The sequence below is a fragment of the Syngnathus floridae genome, chromosome 22 (assembly GCF_059516105.1).
Source record: "Syngnathus floridae isolate MCC-2025c chromosome 22, RoL_Sflo_1.0, whole genome shotgun sequence".
NCBI classification, from domain to species: Eukaryota; Metazoa; Chordata; class Actinopteri; order Syngnathiformes; family Syngnathidae; genus Syngnathus; species Syngnathus floridae.
This window is the reverse complement of record NC_142434.1, coordinates 3,382,304-3,396,342: the sequence shown is the minus strand read 5'-3', so window position 1 is coordinate 3,396,342 and position 14,039 is coordinate 3,382,304. Positions and strand designations below refer to the sequence as shown.

Sequence of the window (14,039 nt, the reverse complement as noted above, 5' to 3'; positions counted from 1 at the left end):
TTTTTGCCAAAGTCAGGTGGACAGATAAAGAAGCTTGATACAACTTTATTGAAGACTGTGTATAAATACACATGCACATTTCAAATGTAAACCCAAGTGAACTCAAGTGCAGCCAAACCTGGAAACCCCTTAACATGCAAGGACGCCTGGAGTTATTTCTTTTATAAAAAAAAAAAAAAAAAGTCCCAAACAGAGCCATCCTTTTATTTCGAAATGAAGAAAGGAATTCCCTCCCTGACAAGAGCACCTCATCATCTCCATTCCCAATCTTTCATCTCTTGCTAGAGTTTTAAATGTTATTAAATGCTTACGTATAAATAAATAAGCTTTTATCAAATGTGCACTCACAGAGTGAACTCTTATGTACATTACAGTATATCTATCGTAGCAGTCTTGTTCGCGCTCATTCCGGAAGGGGAGGGGGGGGGGGGGGGGGTCCGAAAAGCAAGGCAAGCAGAGGTGCTGAACTCCTCCCCCTCCCTTCCTTTTTTAACCTGACCCAAAAGGTCAGGAGCATGTCACCCCTCTTGGAGAGAGACAACCAACCCGGGGAAAGAAAAATAAAGAACTAACATGGCCCGAGTGAGAATTGGAAAAAGAAAAGGCAATACTTGTGGTCAAGACCTTTTTAAATGATGTTGACATTCAAGTGTGTTTAAAGGGGCCATGCAAAAAAGTGTGGGGGGGAGGGGGGGGGGATTTAAAAGTTAAGGCTGAGCACACACACAAGATGGCGCTAACACTGCAAAATGCATAGCAGGCGATTGAAGTTCCTCTCGCATTGATGGCACGTTATGATTCAAGGTTGTCAAAGATGCAGATAAGGGGAGTGTCGAAATGGCCAACAGAGGGCGCCAGAGATAGCTGGACATGAAAACAAGGTCACAGCAAGAGCAAGGTTGGCAATTTAATCAAAAGAAAATAAATAAAGGGCGGGGAGACTTGATATGAGCAACGCCCGCGGGGATGAAGGCAGATTCCTGTCGGGGGCGGAGTTTTCAGAGAAAAGTCACGTCACATTCATCTCTGAACGACTGCAGTTGTCCGGCAAATGGAGGAAGTGGCTGGTTGGTGATTGTGCGAGTCCACAATGCTTCAAGCGCAGGATGACAACACCTCGGTGTTTAAAATATGTACAAAGCGACCAGACTTAAAAGCAGAAATTTCTCTCAGAGATATATAAAAAAACGCTCAAACTGCTCTGACCTCCAAACGCGACGGCCACAGATTCCTTTTGAAACAAAAAAAAATGTAACAGCGTGTGCAAACAGTGATTCAGCCACGGCTCCGAATTCGCAGCGTACCGTGAAAAGGTCACGCCCCCTTTGGCTCCAACCTGGCGAGCCCGGGTGGGCCTGATGGTGCCGGCTTGCCATGCTGTGTCCATATGGCTTTGGATGGAAAGATCCCAATCTCCATTGCTTCATCAGTTAGCGCTCATGGTAACATCTCGACTGGGCTCCTCTTCGTCCTCGCGTTCCGACCCGTCGCTCTTAGCGCGCCGGTTCTCGTTGGGGTCGTCGCTCGCGGCGACCGGAGAAGCCGCGCCCCGCGCCGAGGACGTGCTCCGTCTGCCTTCGTTCTCCTCATCGTCCTCTACTTCTTCCTCCTCCTCCCCATCTTCTTCTTCGTCACCACCCTCCCCATCCTCCTCGTCGCCGTCGTCCTCCTCCTCTTCTTTCTCCCGGTCCAGAGCGAAGTAGCCGGTGCCTTTGACGGTATCCTGGCGCTGGTAGAAGAGCACGTAGCCCGCTTTGGACTGCACGTGAGCACAGTGGAGCCATGAGGATAGAACCTTTGACCCCCCCCCTCCCTCCCCTCCCCTACAAGATGGGCCTGGAACGTTCCACTCCATTTGACTGCGCTCAGCTTAAATGGGACTTCACGACATCGTTTAACTGGACTATATGGGGTTTGTTGATGAACCTCCACTGGGTGGCGCTAGTAAAACTTTTTTTTTGGATGGCTCTAAAACGATGCACTCACCACGATTTGATCCTCGCTGACCGGCGACACGCTGCTGTCGTCGAAGTTGTACCACTTGCCGTCGTTGGTGTTCTTGGCGTAAGCGGTATCTGTGAGGGGGGGGGAGTAGATGACGGCACGTTAAAAGTCAAAATGGTTCAAAAGCGCGGGAATTTGGAAGACTCACAGTGGCCTCCGCCCATGCCGCCGTAGTGGTTGGACACGGCGATGAGGTCGTAACAACACGGCCCGCTGTTGGGGTTGATCAGGAACTCCGACATGTCCAGATCACTGCATGTCAAAAAAAAAAATCAACCATCTAAGATGGCGGCCAGGTGAGATGATGGATGAATCAACCAAAATCAACCATCTAAGATGGTGGCCAGGTGAGATGATGGATGAATCCACCAAAATCAACCATCCAAGATGGCGGCCAGGTGAGATGATAGATGAATCCACCACGTGCGTACCTGAGCGGAAAGTCGACAAGCGAGTCGAGTTTATCCCTCATGTAGCGACTGTAGGAGAATCTTTTCAGGTGGACCACGAGCACCGGAGGTAGAGACCACAAGTCCAGCTTCTTGGTGGCCTGCTGGTGCTGCTTGCAGTTTGGACAGTACCTGGATGGAAACGTCAAATGGATATCGGCGCCAAGGAGAAGACGCGAGGAGCTTACCAAGGGTCCTCGGCTCCTAGCTTCTCCTTGGTGGTGAACAATTCGATGCAGTCTTTTAATTTAAAGTAGGCCTTCTTCTGAGGCTTGTACTCCATGCTCTCGTGCTTGTCGAAGTCCTCGACGACCGTGTCGTCAAAGTACTTTTTCTTCATCTCGGGTTCCCAATCCAAAGAGAGGTAAGATCGGTCTGGAAGAGAACGACGGATGAGTGAATTCGTGAAATCGGATGGCGGTGAAATGGATCCCCACCGTTGAGCCGCAAGTGTCCCTCGTCGAAGCGGATCTGCCTGGTGTCCTCCTTGCCCATGTTATTGAGCTGGAATGTGAAAAGTCTCTTTTTGCCGTGCCCGCTGCTCTGCTGGCCTTTGGTGGAGTTCTGCGGGATGACCAAGCCGTTCTCCAGCTCGTTATCCCCGCCCACCGAGTCCTCGGATTGGCTGTGGTCGTTCTCGGAGGGCAGCTCCTGATCCTGGCTGGACTCGTCGTCCTGCTCGTCCGTCTCCATCTCGCCTCAAGTATGACATTTTTTTTTTTTTAAATGGAACTGTCAGAAAAAAAAATGTTTCCGTGACGGACTCACTCGGCGACCCCTCCTCCAACACGCCATTGGTCGCGTTTCCGTTGACCGCGTGCACTTTAATCGACTGGGTCTCGTCCCGGGCGTCCTCGTCTTCCGCTACGGTGGACCTCACAAAGCGGCTGCAAGAACGAGACACAGAAGCATGACAAACTCGCTTCCCTTGGAGATAAGCAGCGACATGAAACCCACCAAAGACGGAGCAGCAGCATGTTGTAGAGTTTGTCTTCATTCAGCGTCCTCGGCACGGCGATGAGGAAAGGCTGGCCGAACAGCGGCGTGCTCGTCTGGTTGTACCCCGACTGTTTGTATTTTTCCCGCAGGTGCACCGGAATCACCACGTGGTCCGTGTCCTCCACTCGGTTCACGGCCAGCTCAAACCTACGGAGGCGTTCGTGCGGTTAGTAGACTTCACGGCTTTTCGAGACTTTGCCCCGCCGCCACTCACACGTAGATATCGTCTCTCTCCATGATGCTGCTGAGGTTGTCGTTGGTGGCGAAGATCCGGTGGAAACGGTGGCTGTAGATGTCCGTCACGATCATCTGTCAGGGGAGGGGGGGGGGGGGTCACATTGGTGCAGATCCAAGACTTTCATTTTATTTTTTTTGATAACTTTGCAAGATGACGAGGGACAAAAGAGTGGTTTGCAATTTGCTGCCAAATTCGGATGCTTCATCCTTGGCAGAGGTCTGAGAGCATTTTTCCGGCGCAATGACAAAAAGGACGAAACGTCGCCCGACGTAAGACTGACTCGTGTGTGATCAAGGACACTTAAAATGATTAAATGGCCGCAGGTCGGCGTTTTAATGTGGCAGCTCTTAAGAGCTTTTTTTTTTTTCGACATTGGAATGCCCGTCCGTACCTTCTCAGCAGGAACCCCCGACAAAGCGGAGAGCGAGGTACACAGGTCGGAGATGTAGCCCACCTTTGGCACGGTTAGTTTGTACTGAGAAAAAATAAAATAAAAATTAAGTGTGAAAGACCATGACGAGAAGATGTAGAAGACTTGCGGTACCTGTGTGGGCTTGGCCAGAGGATCCAGTCGGACGAGATACACCTCCAGGGTGCGCTCTTTCTTCATGGGAAGAGGCAGCGTCAAGTAACAGAAAGGGTCAAAGGTCACAGAGACCTTGGCGCACACAGGACACACCAACGTGGACTTAAAAAGGCCGTGAAAGATGTCCACGATGATGGAGTCGTTCCTCTTGATATGGTTCTCCCAAGCTTCCTCGGCCACCACCTTGCGAGGAAAACGTTTTAACACACGTAGAGTTGAGATGGCGCCGAGCGTGGCCCCGCCCCCACCTTATCGGGCCGTCCGTTAGCATCCTTGAGCTGTATGTACGGCTTCTTCCTGATCCGGTTCAAGTCCTCGTGAAGGCCGTCCAGGAAAAAAGCCAGCAGCTCGTGAGAGTCCTGCTGCTGGTAGCCTGAGAATTGAGGGGCGAAGCGGCCCACTTGGGTCTGGAAGGAGATTCAAGGAAAATCAAGGTCAGGTCACGCCACCCAAAAAAACCAGGTGTGCTACTCGTGAAGAACCTTGAAAGGCCTCGGGGTCACGTAGCTGAATTTGCACGACCACAGTTGCTTGATCAGCTCGGCGTAGGCTCGGGCGATCTCTCCCTTCATGCCCAGCGGGTTGTCCTCGTTCAGCTCGCTCGTGTACTTGTCTTTGAGGAAGTAGTCCGTCAGGGGAGGGATATTACTTAAACACTGAGAGGGACACCAGAGCGAGCAGAGGACAATGAGAATGTCACGGCGGACGTGGTTTCATTTACATCTCCGAGCGCGGGGTCCTCTTACCTGGACGGCGGAGTTCATGAAGCAAGTGTTGCCGAGGTTGGAGAGCCCGCACAGGCCGGCGTGCTCGCTTTGCCGACTCTGCTCCGAGTAGTCGTAGCTGTTGCTGTAGCTGTGGTAGGAAGGCAGGCTGAAGGTTGAATTCTTCACGCTGCAATAAACAAGTCAAAACGTCCCGAGGTGAGGAGCAAATCAATTGACGGGGAAAACAGCAAAGTGGTGGAGTGATGTTTTTGGAGGGGGAAGTCGGAAAAATAAAAAGGCCTGCAGCGAGCGGACCTCTGAGAGCTCCGCGGGACGGCTTTGGCGGTTTGGGGCTCCCAGCGGTCGAGGGCTGTGATGGGCTCCACCCGCCTGCTGTCCAGCTCTACCGTTTCAGACCTCAGGCACCACCAGCAACACAGTAGCATGACATCTCCGCCCCACCCCCGGCCCACATGGCTCTACAAAACGCAAAGCCGCTCGCTTCCGGCATCGTCCAAGCGCGGCTCCATCCTCTCCATGGAGACTCCCGACAACTAAAACATTTCCAAAACTACTTTGTTCTCATCGGCCGTCCCGTGATCCGATCTCCGGCGCCTCCTGCTGCCGCTCTCCTACCAGCGGATATTTATAGCAAGGATGCTCAAGAGTGCCGCTACCAAAGCTCGAGGTGCACAGAGGAAGAGAGAAAGAGAGGGGGAGTGAGTAGAGGAGGGGCAGACGGGACTGGGGGAGGGGAGGGGGGGGGGGGGGGGGCAATCGACTGCATCCAGCTGAGGCTGCAGTATTCACCAGCTTGTAAATGTACGTTGATGCATGTTCTTACATCGCCATCGTCATGTCCACGCCTCCTGGGTCAAAGCCGCACTTTGGCAGCTCTAAAACGAGAGCCAGGACGATAAACAATCTCGGAAGAAGTGCTTTTTTTTTTTTTATGACAGATACTTGTGAAGAAGAAAGTCGACGAAGAGGACGACTCGTGAAGGTCACTTGCCTTGCGAGAAGGTGCGCATGGGAATGAGCTCGAAATGACAGACTGCTAGCGTGCGTCGCCACCCAAAAGACGACAAAAAAAAAAAAAGAGGCCGCATGCATAATTTAAACGAAGGAGCTTCTGCCACAAACTCAGCAGCCGAGAAAAGATGACGCGTGGCTGTGGGATGTCAACATGCGGTCCAACGTCTTCGTGGATTCAAAATAGAATTCATAAAAATATCATTTATGAACCGTAAAAGCAGTCAATTCACATTTCTGCTTTTTTTAATGAGTCGATTTTACCTTGCAAGATAAGTTCACTACCATTGACGCCTAGAAGCGCGTCAAAGCCCCACTTTTACCTGAACTCATCCACTGCCGGATAAAATTGCTGACTAAGATGACCCGAGGCTCCGCTAGCGGCCTAGCGCTGCTGTCACCCAAAAAAAATCAATCACATTTTTTTCCTCGCTGTCACCTCCAACGATTGAAACTGCACCCTTGGCAATTTTCTCTACGTACGCCCCGAATCGAAAGCAAGAGACGATTTGGACGCCGTAAACCGACACTGGGCTCCGTCTCTGTGCCCCCCCTCCCCCTTCTACTACTACGTCTTACTTCCTGCTGTTGAAGCTGCTGTTATGATTGTTTGTGAGAGATGAAGGCGAGATCTTTGGCAAAGCGGAGAGATTGGAAGCACCGGATGACCTTCAAAAAAGATAAAGAATAGATCATGAGTTAGCGGAGAGGAGGGGGAGAGCTACAGAAAAGGTGTGAGGAAAATAAAAAAAAGCAAAGTGGGAATGTGTCGGCAATGATAAATTGAGCAAATGAGAAAGACATGCTAGGAGGGCTAAATGATCATCCAATTTGGATTCTGTCATGTCTTGGTGTAAACTCAAATCTCAAACTATTTTCACTTTCTGTGAGGAAACTTTTTTTTTGGGTCCACAAGGTTAAAAAAAAAAAAAAGAAGCCGGGACTGCGCTCACTTGGCTGTGTCGGAGCCTCGAGGCCACGAGCCGTCTTCGTTCTTCTGCTCGATTACGAGAACCTAAAAGAGAGACATTGGAAGAGAAAATGGTGAGGTGTAAAGAAAGGGGGCGGAGCCAAAAGCTGCAAAATAAAACGTCACTACCTGCCCTTGATAGAGGCCGGCGTCTTGGATGGTGCTGTCGGGTTTGTTGAGAGGTTCAAAGGTGTTGCTCATGTAGCGGTTCCATAGTCTGGTTTCCTTCTCATCGGGGATGCTGAAGAGCTTTCGCATCTCCTTCTCGATGACGTCTGGGATAGGAAAAAAAGCACATAAATAAATCAAATAAATCAAATAAATAAATCAGCCACTCTTTGCATCAGTTTAGTGTTTACCAACAATCACTCAAATTGGACACGGCACAAGAAACAAAAATGTCAAGCTTCTGCCATCTAGTGGAGGAGCATTTAATTATCCTGTCTGTCATCTTCAGCAAAGCGACTTTTAAGCGGGCGACTCACCGATGGTGTCGGCTTTGCTGAAGCGCCTGGTGATCACGTTGTCCATGTTGCCGTCCTCGCAGAGCTTCAGCTCGGTCAGGTAGACCTCCACCTTGTAGTGCTTCACAAACATACCCTGCTCCACCACCTAGGAAGGACACGAGGACGTCACTCCTTTGCGTTGACAAAACTAGCGGCTAACGCTAAACCGTTTCATTTAGGTGAGTTTGTGTGGTGGCCGCCAACTCGTCTGACAGAAGCTGCGGTCAAGAGTGGAAGGCCCAAATTAGCAGCACCTTGTGGAAACAGCTGAGGGCTCCGAGCCTATTTATTTCAACACCGCACGACTCCGACACGCTCGCTCTTGAATTCATATTCCCAAAGGACCGATTGAACATATGTCGGGTAGAATCCCGCCAGCTCAGAATCACCGCCCCGAGTCTCCACGCTCGTTGCAAATCTCGACACATCTGAAAGCTAGCAGGGAAAAATTACCGCCGAGAAGAATTTCTCAAATCACCGCCGAGCCAAAAACTTTTAATCCGGTGACCTCAGTGGGCCTCGCTGGGCTTCAAATAAAACAAGGACAATCACGCGGCCGGTGCCAGCGAAAAGAAAGAGCACCCATGTCGTGACCGGAGTCCTCGGTGTGTGACACCAACCCCCTTTCGAAACACAGAAAGTGGGATCGCCACGGAACACGTGCGAGATCAACAAAAAGCACGATGAACCTCCTTCATGTTGTGCCTCGTAGCCTGCTCCATGTCGCTTTTCACTCATACAGAACCTTGCCTGAAAATAGAAACCCTGCCGCCACCCGATACGCCCCAGCGCATATATGGTAAAATGGGAGGGTCAATGGACCAGGGAGGGAGGGAGGACCAGGACCCTGAGGGGGGGGGGGGCAACACCATTGGCAGCCATGATAGCATGACTAGCCAAACGTGCAGGTGACATCTGACAATAGCAAAAAAAAAGAACACTTGTGTTAAAATAAAACTAATCCTAAAAATATTGACAACTTTTTTTTTTTTTTTTTTTATCAGATATGCTCTCGTCAAGTCATACCTTACGTGCAATTGGCTCCTGACCCTCCGTCAGCCCGTACCAGCTGACCAACTTATTCCAGCCCTCCGTAGGAACCAAGATGTAGTCCAGCTCATCGATAAGGTGCTCCTTGATGGCCAGGACATCCCGATCTGAAAGTAAAGAAAGGAGATGAGAGGGTGGACCACAACGCAGAGCGGCACACACAAAGCGACCTGACAATGGCAACAAAACACAACGAAGGTATGCCGCGGAGAATTCCATGAAAAAAAAAAAAAGAGACAGTCCAACAATGCTGTTTGTGCTCTTCTGTGCTATTTGTTGCCAGAACGTGTCAGGAGGTCTTACCTCGGAGAAGACCAGCGTTGTCAACTGGTCCAGGGTAGACGTTCTGGTCCCCCATTTGATATTTATCCCAACTATCAAATCCAACATATTTCTTCCACTGTTTGAACCAGTGACTGTCTACGAGGTACCTGCAACGATGACAAAAAAAGTCACTGATGGTATTTACAAATGTAATCTACTAACTTTTAATAGCCAAACGTGAGTTTTGATGGTCGAACCGAGTTCGGGTTGCTTAAAGTGTGTCCAGCTGGCTCTGTGATTTTGACAGGTGCTTCTTTTTCCGACTCCGCCCTTAACAAGTCAACGGACGAACCCACTGACAGGTTCGGAATTAGCAATTAGCTTAACCATAGCTAAGTCAATATACGAGGTGTCCTGTAGATATGTCATGAATTAAAAAAAGTGCCGGAATAAATGAGGAGGGGCTGGGATAGTAATTCGAGAATGCCTCAACGCAGGATAGCTGAGACACATGAAGCTGACAGCTAATTCCAAGCTAACTGTCAACACGGTGCTGTAGTCGCCACTTTACTCCGCCTCGGCGAAGTCGACAGTCGCGGCTGAAGCCGGCGGCGCCCACGCACCGCTTTAAAAATGCCACCCAGTCGACTCTTACCAAGTGTCGCCCTTTTTAAGTTGTGTTTTCATCAGTGCCGCGACCTCTCCTCTCTGGGTTTCCAGATCGGCCGCTCCTCCTTCCGCCATCTTTCCTCAGTCATGCCGCGGTGCATGATGGGGGAGAAAAAAGCAGTGGAGGCGTTTCAGACGCACGTTGCGCATGGAAAGGGTTTGACGTCAGTGTTTGGAGCCAATCAGGATGGAGTAACGGCATGTTTTCAAATGGAGCGCATACGTCATATTTAGGTTGTGTCAGTTCTTTTTTAAAAAGATGACAAGTGTTTTTATTTTGTAATGTACTTACCCACGAGTCATTTTATGTTTATTTTATATACATAGAAAATAAATTCTTAAAGAAATAATAAAGAACCACCTTTCTTAATACGTCACCTGCAAATGTCAACTCACAATCTTTGATATATATATTTTTTTCACCTTATCTTATGACAAAAATCCTTTTTTACATATGGACAACATAGCAGTTAATGCGTACAATTATTATTAAAGCAGACAATAGATACATCCACCGAGGATTTTATTTAAAAAGAGACTTCGAATTTCCTTTGTACAGACAATTTGTTACAGTATAAAATAAAAGACTACAGTGACATTAGTTCTACAACAGTGAGCACAGAAATCTTGTTGACATTGCAAAATAAAACTTAGAAATACAAATCACTTAAGATGATATATTATAATACAAACAGGGCTTTGGGGCTATGCACAGTAATTGGAATTAAGAGTCGGCTGCATCCACAAGCAAGCTATTAATGATTTATATGTCTTTAATTCTATTCAGCTCTTAAAATTGAACCAAAATCCACCTGCGTAGCTCATAAATTTGAATCTTGCTCCGCCGACACAGGATGGTAGTTATTTTTATTCCTACCAGTGTCTTCCTCAGGGGCAAAAATGGCCAGCAACCTCTCTTGCTCTCTCTTGGTTTTGGGCAAGTCCTCAGATGGTGTGATGAGCAGCCGGATGCGCTTTAAGAAGGCACAAAAAGTCCACGACGTGCACTATAAATATTTGAAATAAATTATGAAAGAAATTGGCATTACCTCTCTGAACGTTCCCTGAGTGGTGCTGATCTTATAGGCCATCCACAAGGGGATGCAGACCATGGAGGAGAGAGCAAGCAGCCAGCCAATCACGTAGCCCCACCACGGATACACATACTCGTTGTTGTATTTTAAAGGTGTGTATTTAATGAGGGAGAAGGCAAAAGTACCCTGGGGAGACAATCAAACTAAAAGTTAGGCATGATAATCATTTCTTGTAAAAAAATGTCATAACTCACAATACACGTGGCCGGGGTGAAGAACATCCAGCAGTACTTGATGTAAGGTCCTGGACGGTAGCCAATCATGTCTTCAATGTTGTCATAAAAGCGATCAGCACCTGGAGGGTCCCCATATTTGTTTTAGCTTTTAATAAAATTAAAAATCTGTTTGATGGCGTCTTACCGTAGACCCATGCAATGCAGACAGTCTCAAAGAGGCCCATGAAGAGAAGACACATGCCGCTCGCGGCGTAGTAATCAAAAAGCTGGAAGACGTACATGCCACCCTGAAAAATAAAAAAATAAAATTGACTCCAACACTCTGAAGCTCCCCGAGCTGCATCCCCCAGCCTACCTCCATGAGCATGATAAGCCCCACCAGGAAGGAGAGGAAGACCACAAGGAGGAGGAAGAGCTCCCGGCGGTTTTTCCGGCGGAAGGTGGCGGGGTACATGTCGACGATGGCGGTCACGAGGCTTTCCACGCATACAAACTTTCGAATAAAAAGTATCGCTTGAATCATCACGATTGACACAGCAGCATGGAATAATCCTCACCTGACTGTCCAGCCCAAGAAAAACAATCATGATGAAGAAGAGGGCGGCCCAAAGGGGGGAGAAGGGCATCATGGTCACGGCGCGTGGGTAAGCAATGAAAGCTAAACCAGGACCTGCCGACAGATTCCATTTTAAATTACATTAGCTAGAAAAATTCCCCGTATTGCCGTCCAGCCTCACCGGATTCCGCCACCTCCGAGATGGGAACGTTCTGCTCGTAAGACATGAAGCCCAAAATGGAAAAGATGGCAAATCCGGCCACAAAACTGGTGCCGCTGTTCAGAAAGCACAACGCCAGGCAATCCCTGAAATACAGACGATTTATTTACAATTTTTTTGTGCAAAATTAATACGCACAAGGGGGAAAAATCCGATCCTACCTGTAGCAGTTGTTATTATATTTATTATAGCTGCCTAGTGCTGTCAAAGAGCCTAAGCAGATAGCATAGGAAAAAAAGATTTGGGTCCCAGCATCCATCCATACCTTAAAAAAAACAAAAACAATAAAAGGCAAGTTATGAAAAAGTGCATGACATGCACCAGGGACAATCATTGACGATTGCAGAAGTAATAACTGGGGTAATTATTAAACCAAGTTTTCAGAAACCAAAACATGGTTTCAAAACCGGCCCCAACCACAACAATGGACTTGCTCTCCTGTTTACAGTCCCAGTTTACAGCGCAGATGGACCCAGCAGGCTCCCACAGCAGAGAACCATGGGGAACCTGCATCTGCTGCAACCTCACCAGCAGGGGGCATAACACCAAAAAAGGCTTTCATTGGGGATTTTGGAGTGGGAAGGTCATACTGTTCCAGTTAGCATCATATGAATGAAGCTTCAGAATTGCTTCATGAAGCAGTTGTATTTGTGCCGGAAGTTGCATTTTGGTACCTGCGGGTCTCCTAGACGTCCCAAATCAGGGTAGAGGTAAAACTGAATCCCAATCCCTGCACCAGGTAGGGTGAGTCCTCTCACCAGAAGCACGATCAGCATCAGATAGGGGAAGGTTGCAGTGAAGTAGACCACCTAAATATTCAAGAAGATTGTGTTTCCATATTTGTAAATATCTTTTTTTGGTTGCCACCTACTTTTCCTGTGGATTTAACCCCCTTCCAGATGCAGAAGTAGCACATGACCCAGGCGATGAACAGACACAGGACCAGATCCCAGTTAAGCGAGCCCATGTGGTCGATGCCGGGCGAGATCCTCAGCGCTCGTCTCCTGTCGAGACCAAAAATCAGTGTAGAGGAGTCACATGGCAACATGATCGCCCGTCACGACTTGAGAACTCACTCCCAGAACTCCATAACCGGAGATGTGGCATTGAGGAAGATGGTTTGGTTGACGGAGGTGTTTCTCCTCTGGAACTCCACGCAGTTTTCTGGAGAAGTCATGAGGTCATTCTGAGGGCACTAATCCAAATTGATTTTTTTATTACCTGTGTTCCATGAGTTGTTGCAGGAAGACCAAGGTAGATCCCAGGAGAAGGAGAAAGATAGGTAGAACATCCCCCAAGCCAGGACGATGATGTAGTAGAAGTTCAGCAGGGTCACTATCACTTGTGTGCCATAGCCAAGACCTGAAGACCATTAAAAAAAAATAGTATGTACGTAAATGAGACCATTTTTTTTAATTGTATTTAATATTAAAAAAATTGCCAGGGGTGTGTAGACTTTTGCAATCCCTTTTTTGGAGTGATTGTACCTTCAAACAAGGGGCTGATTTTTCTCCAGCACGTCACTCCTCCCTGGCTGGTGTACTGGCCGAGGGCCGTCTCCAGGAAGAAGACGGGAACTCCGCAGGCAAAAAGGAAGATGAGGTACGGGATGAGGAAGGCACCTGAGAAATGGAGAAAGCAGACGCTTACTTATTTGGGGGTTCCTTTTTGGTGAAAGTCAATCTGGAGGGGTCTTCTTTCCCTTATGGGTGGGTGGCCTGAGATGTTTGCTCACATTTCCACCTCTCTGCGGGGACAGCTGTTGCGAGTGAGGAGCAACAACAGCTGTGTGACCCGGCTAGAACCTGAACTTTGACCTTGCCACCCCGCCGAGGCAAAGCACATGCTGTTTCAAGACACCCCCTCGAAAAAAAAGGAGGTGAAAATACTCTCTTTAAAGGATGAAGAAGACAGGAGCTCATTTACATTTAAACGAAACAGCGGGGGTTAAAAACAAGCAAGTCTTTGTTTTGTATTTTCTGAGAGACAACAAAACATTGGGGGGGGGGGGGGGGGGAGTTTTTTGACTGGAATTCCTCACCTCCTCCGTTCTTATAGCAGAGGTACGGGAAGCGCCACATGTTCCCCAGCCCGATGATGGATCCGGCGACGGACAGGATGAATTCCACCTTGTTGCTCCACTGGCCCCTTTCCTCCATCTTCACCTCCGAGGTGGGTTCTCGTGCGGGGACGGCGGCGCCGTTCCGGAGGGCCACCTTGGCGGCGTCAGCTAAAAATAAGAAACGTTGGGATTTTATTCTTCACAAAAAGTGAGCGGTGATGACCGAGCGAGCTTACCCATCATTGTCCGTGTATCCCTCACGCGTGCCACAGGTGGTTTACCAGTAAATGCTCAAGATTTAGAATTTAAAGACAAAAGTAGGGGGGAGGGGGTGAGGAGGCGGGGGCTGCGCTAAACTTAGGCCAGCCTCCAGTCTTTGCCGTCATGTGTCCGCCCGCCTGAGGGCAAAGTGCATGGCTTAAACTTGACATTCAAAAATGATGGAAGACCCCCTGAA

General features: G+C 48.7%; 2 protein-coding genes across 3 annotated transcripts; both read right to left on the bottom strand.

Moving 5' to 3' along the window:
* Positions 1-29: 29 nt before the first annotated feature.
* usp15 (ubiquitin specific peptidase 15) lies at positions 30-9,602 on the bottom strand. 2 transcript variants are annotated; one of them, XM_088367375.1, is made up of 21 exons: positions 9,461-9,602; positions 8,845-8,972; positions 8,518-8,648; positions 7,471-7,597; positions 7,115-7,260; positions 6,969-7,030; positions 6,595-6,684; positions 5,023-5,170; positions 4,759-4,932; positions 4,525-4,683; positions 4,235-4,459; positions 4,082-4,165; positions 3,667-3,761; positions 3,411-3,599; positions 3,222-3,340; positions 2,891-3,151; positions 2,642-2,828; positions 2,436-2,585; positions 2,153-2,256; positions 1,987-2,075; positions 30-1,759 (listed from the first exon to the last, which is right to left on the bottom strand). In XM_088367375.1, exons 1-21 carry the CDS (start codon positions 9,547-9,549, stop codon positions 1,427-1,429), a joined length of 3,090 nt encoding a protein of 1,029 aa, XP_088223501.1. In that variant the 5' UTR covers positions 9,550-9,602; the 3' UTR covers positions 30-1,426. The 2 variants fall into 2 exon arrangements, with proteins under 2 accessions (XP_088223501.1, XP_088223502.1); XM_088367376.1 differs by lacking the exon at positions 6,595-6,684.
* Positions 9,603-9,980: 378 nt separating this feature from the next.
* Positions 9,981-13,849, bottom strand: LOC148379227 (sodium- and chloride-dependent GABA transporter 2-like). The gene is made up of 15 exons (XM_088367391.1): positions 13,819-13,849; positions 13,562-13,750; positions 13,008-13,142; positions 12,742-12,882; positions 12,597-12,684; positions 12,392-12,524; positions 12,195-12,329; positions 11,682-11,785; positions 11,482-11,606; positions 11,302-11,414; positions 11,100-11,237; positions 10,929-11,031; positions 10,763-10,863; positions 10,524-10,694; positions 9,981-10,448 (listed from the first exon to the last, which is right to left on the bottom strand). The coding sequence occupies exons 1-15, from the start codon at positions 13,823-13,825 to the stop codon at positions 10,296-10,298; spliced, it is 1,836 nt and encodes a 611-aa protein (XP_088223517.1). The 5' UTR covers positions 13,826-13,849; the 3' UTR covers positions 9,981-10,295.
* Positions 13,850-14,039: the final 190 nt, after the last annotated feature.

What these genes read in the sequence shown, in the direction of transcription:
- usp15 (XM_088367375.1), bottom strand. Translation starts at nt 9,549, where the DNA reads ATGGCGGAAGGAGGAGCGGCCGATCTGGAAACCCAGAGAGGAGAGGTC. An exon ending in CCGGCCTCTATCAAGGGCAG is followed by an intron (nt 7,031 to 7,114) that starts GTAGTGACGTTT and finishes TCTCTCTTTTAG; the next exon opens with GTTCTCGTAATCGAGCAGAA. An exon ending in ATGCTGCTGCTCCGTCTTTG is followed by an intron (nt 3,341 to 3,410) that starts GTGGGTTTCATG and finishes TCGTTCTTGCAG; the next exon opens with CCGCTTTGTGAGGTCCACCG.
- LOC148379227 (XM_088367391.1), bottom strand. An exon ending in GGGTTAAATCCACAGGAAAA is followed by an intron (nt 12,330 to 12,391) that starts GTAGGTGGCAAC and finishes TTGAATATTTAG; the next exon opens with GTGGTCTACTTCACTGCAAC. An exon ending in GGCTTATCATGCTCATGGAG is followed by an intron (nt 11,032 to 11,099) that starts GTAGGCTGGGGG and finishes TTTATTTTTCAG; the next exon opens with GGTGGCATGTACGTCTTCCA.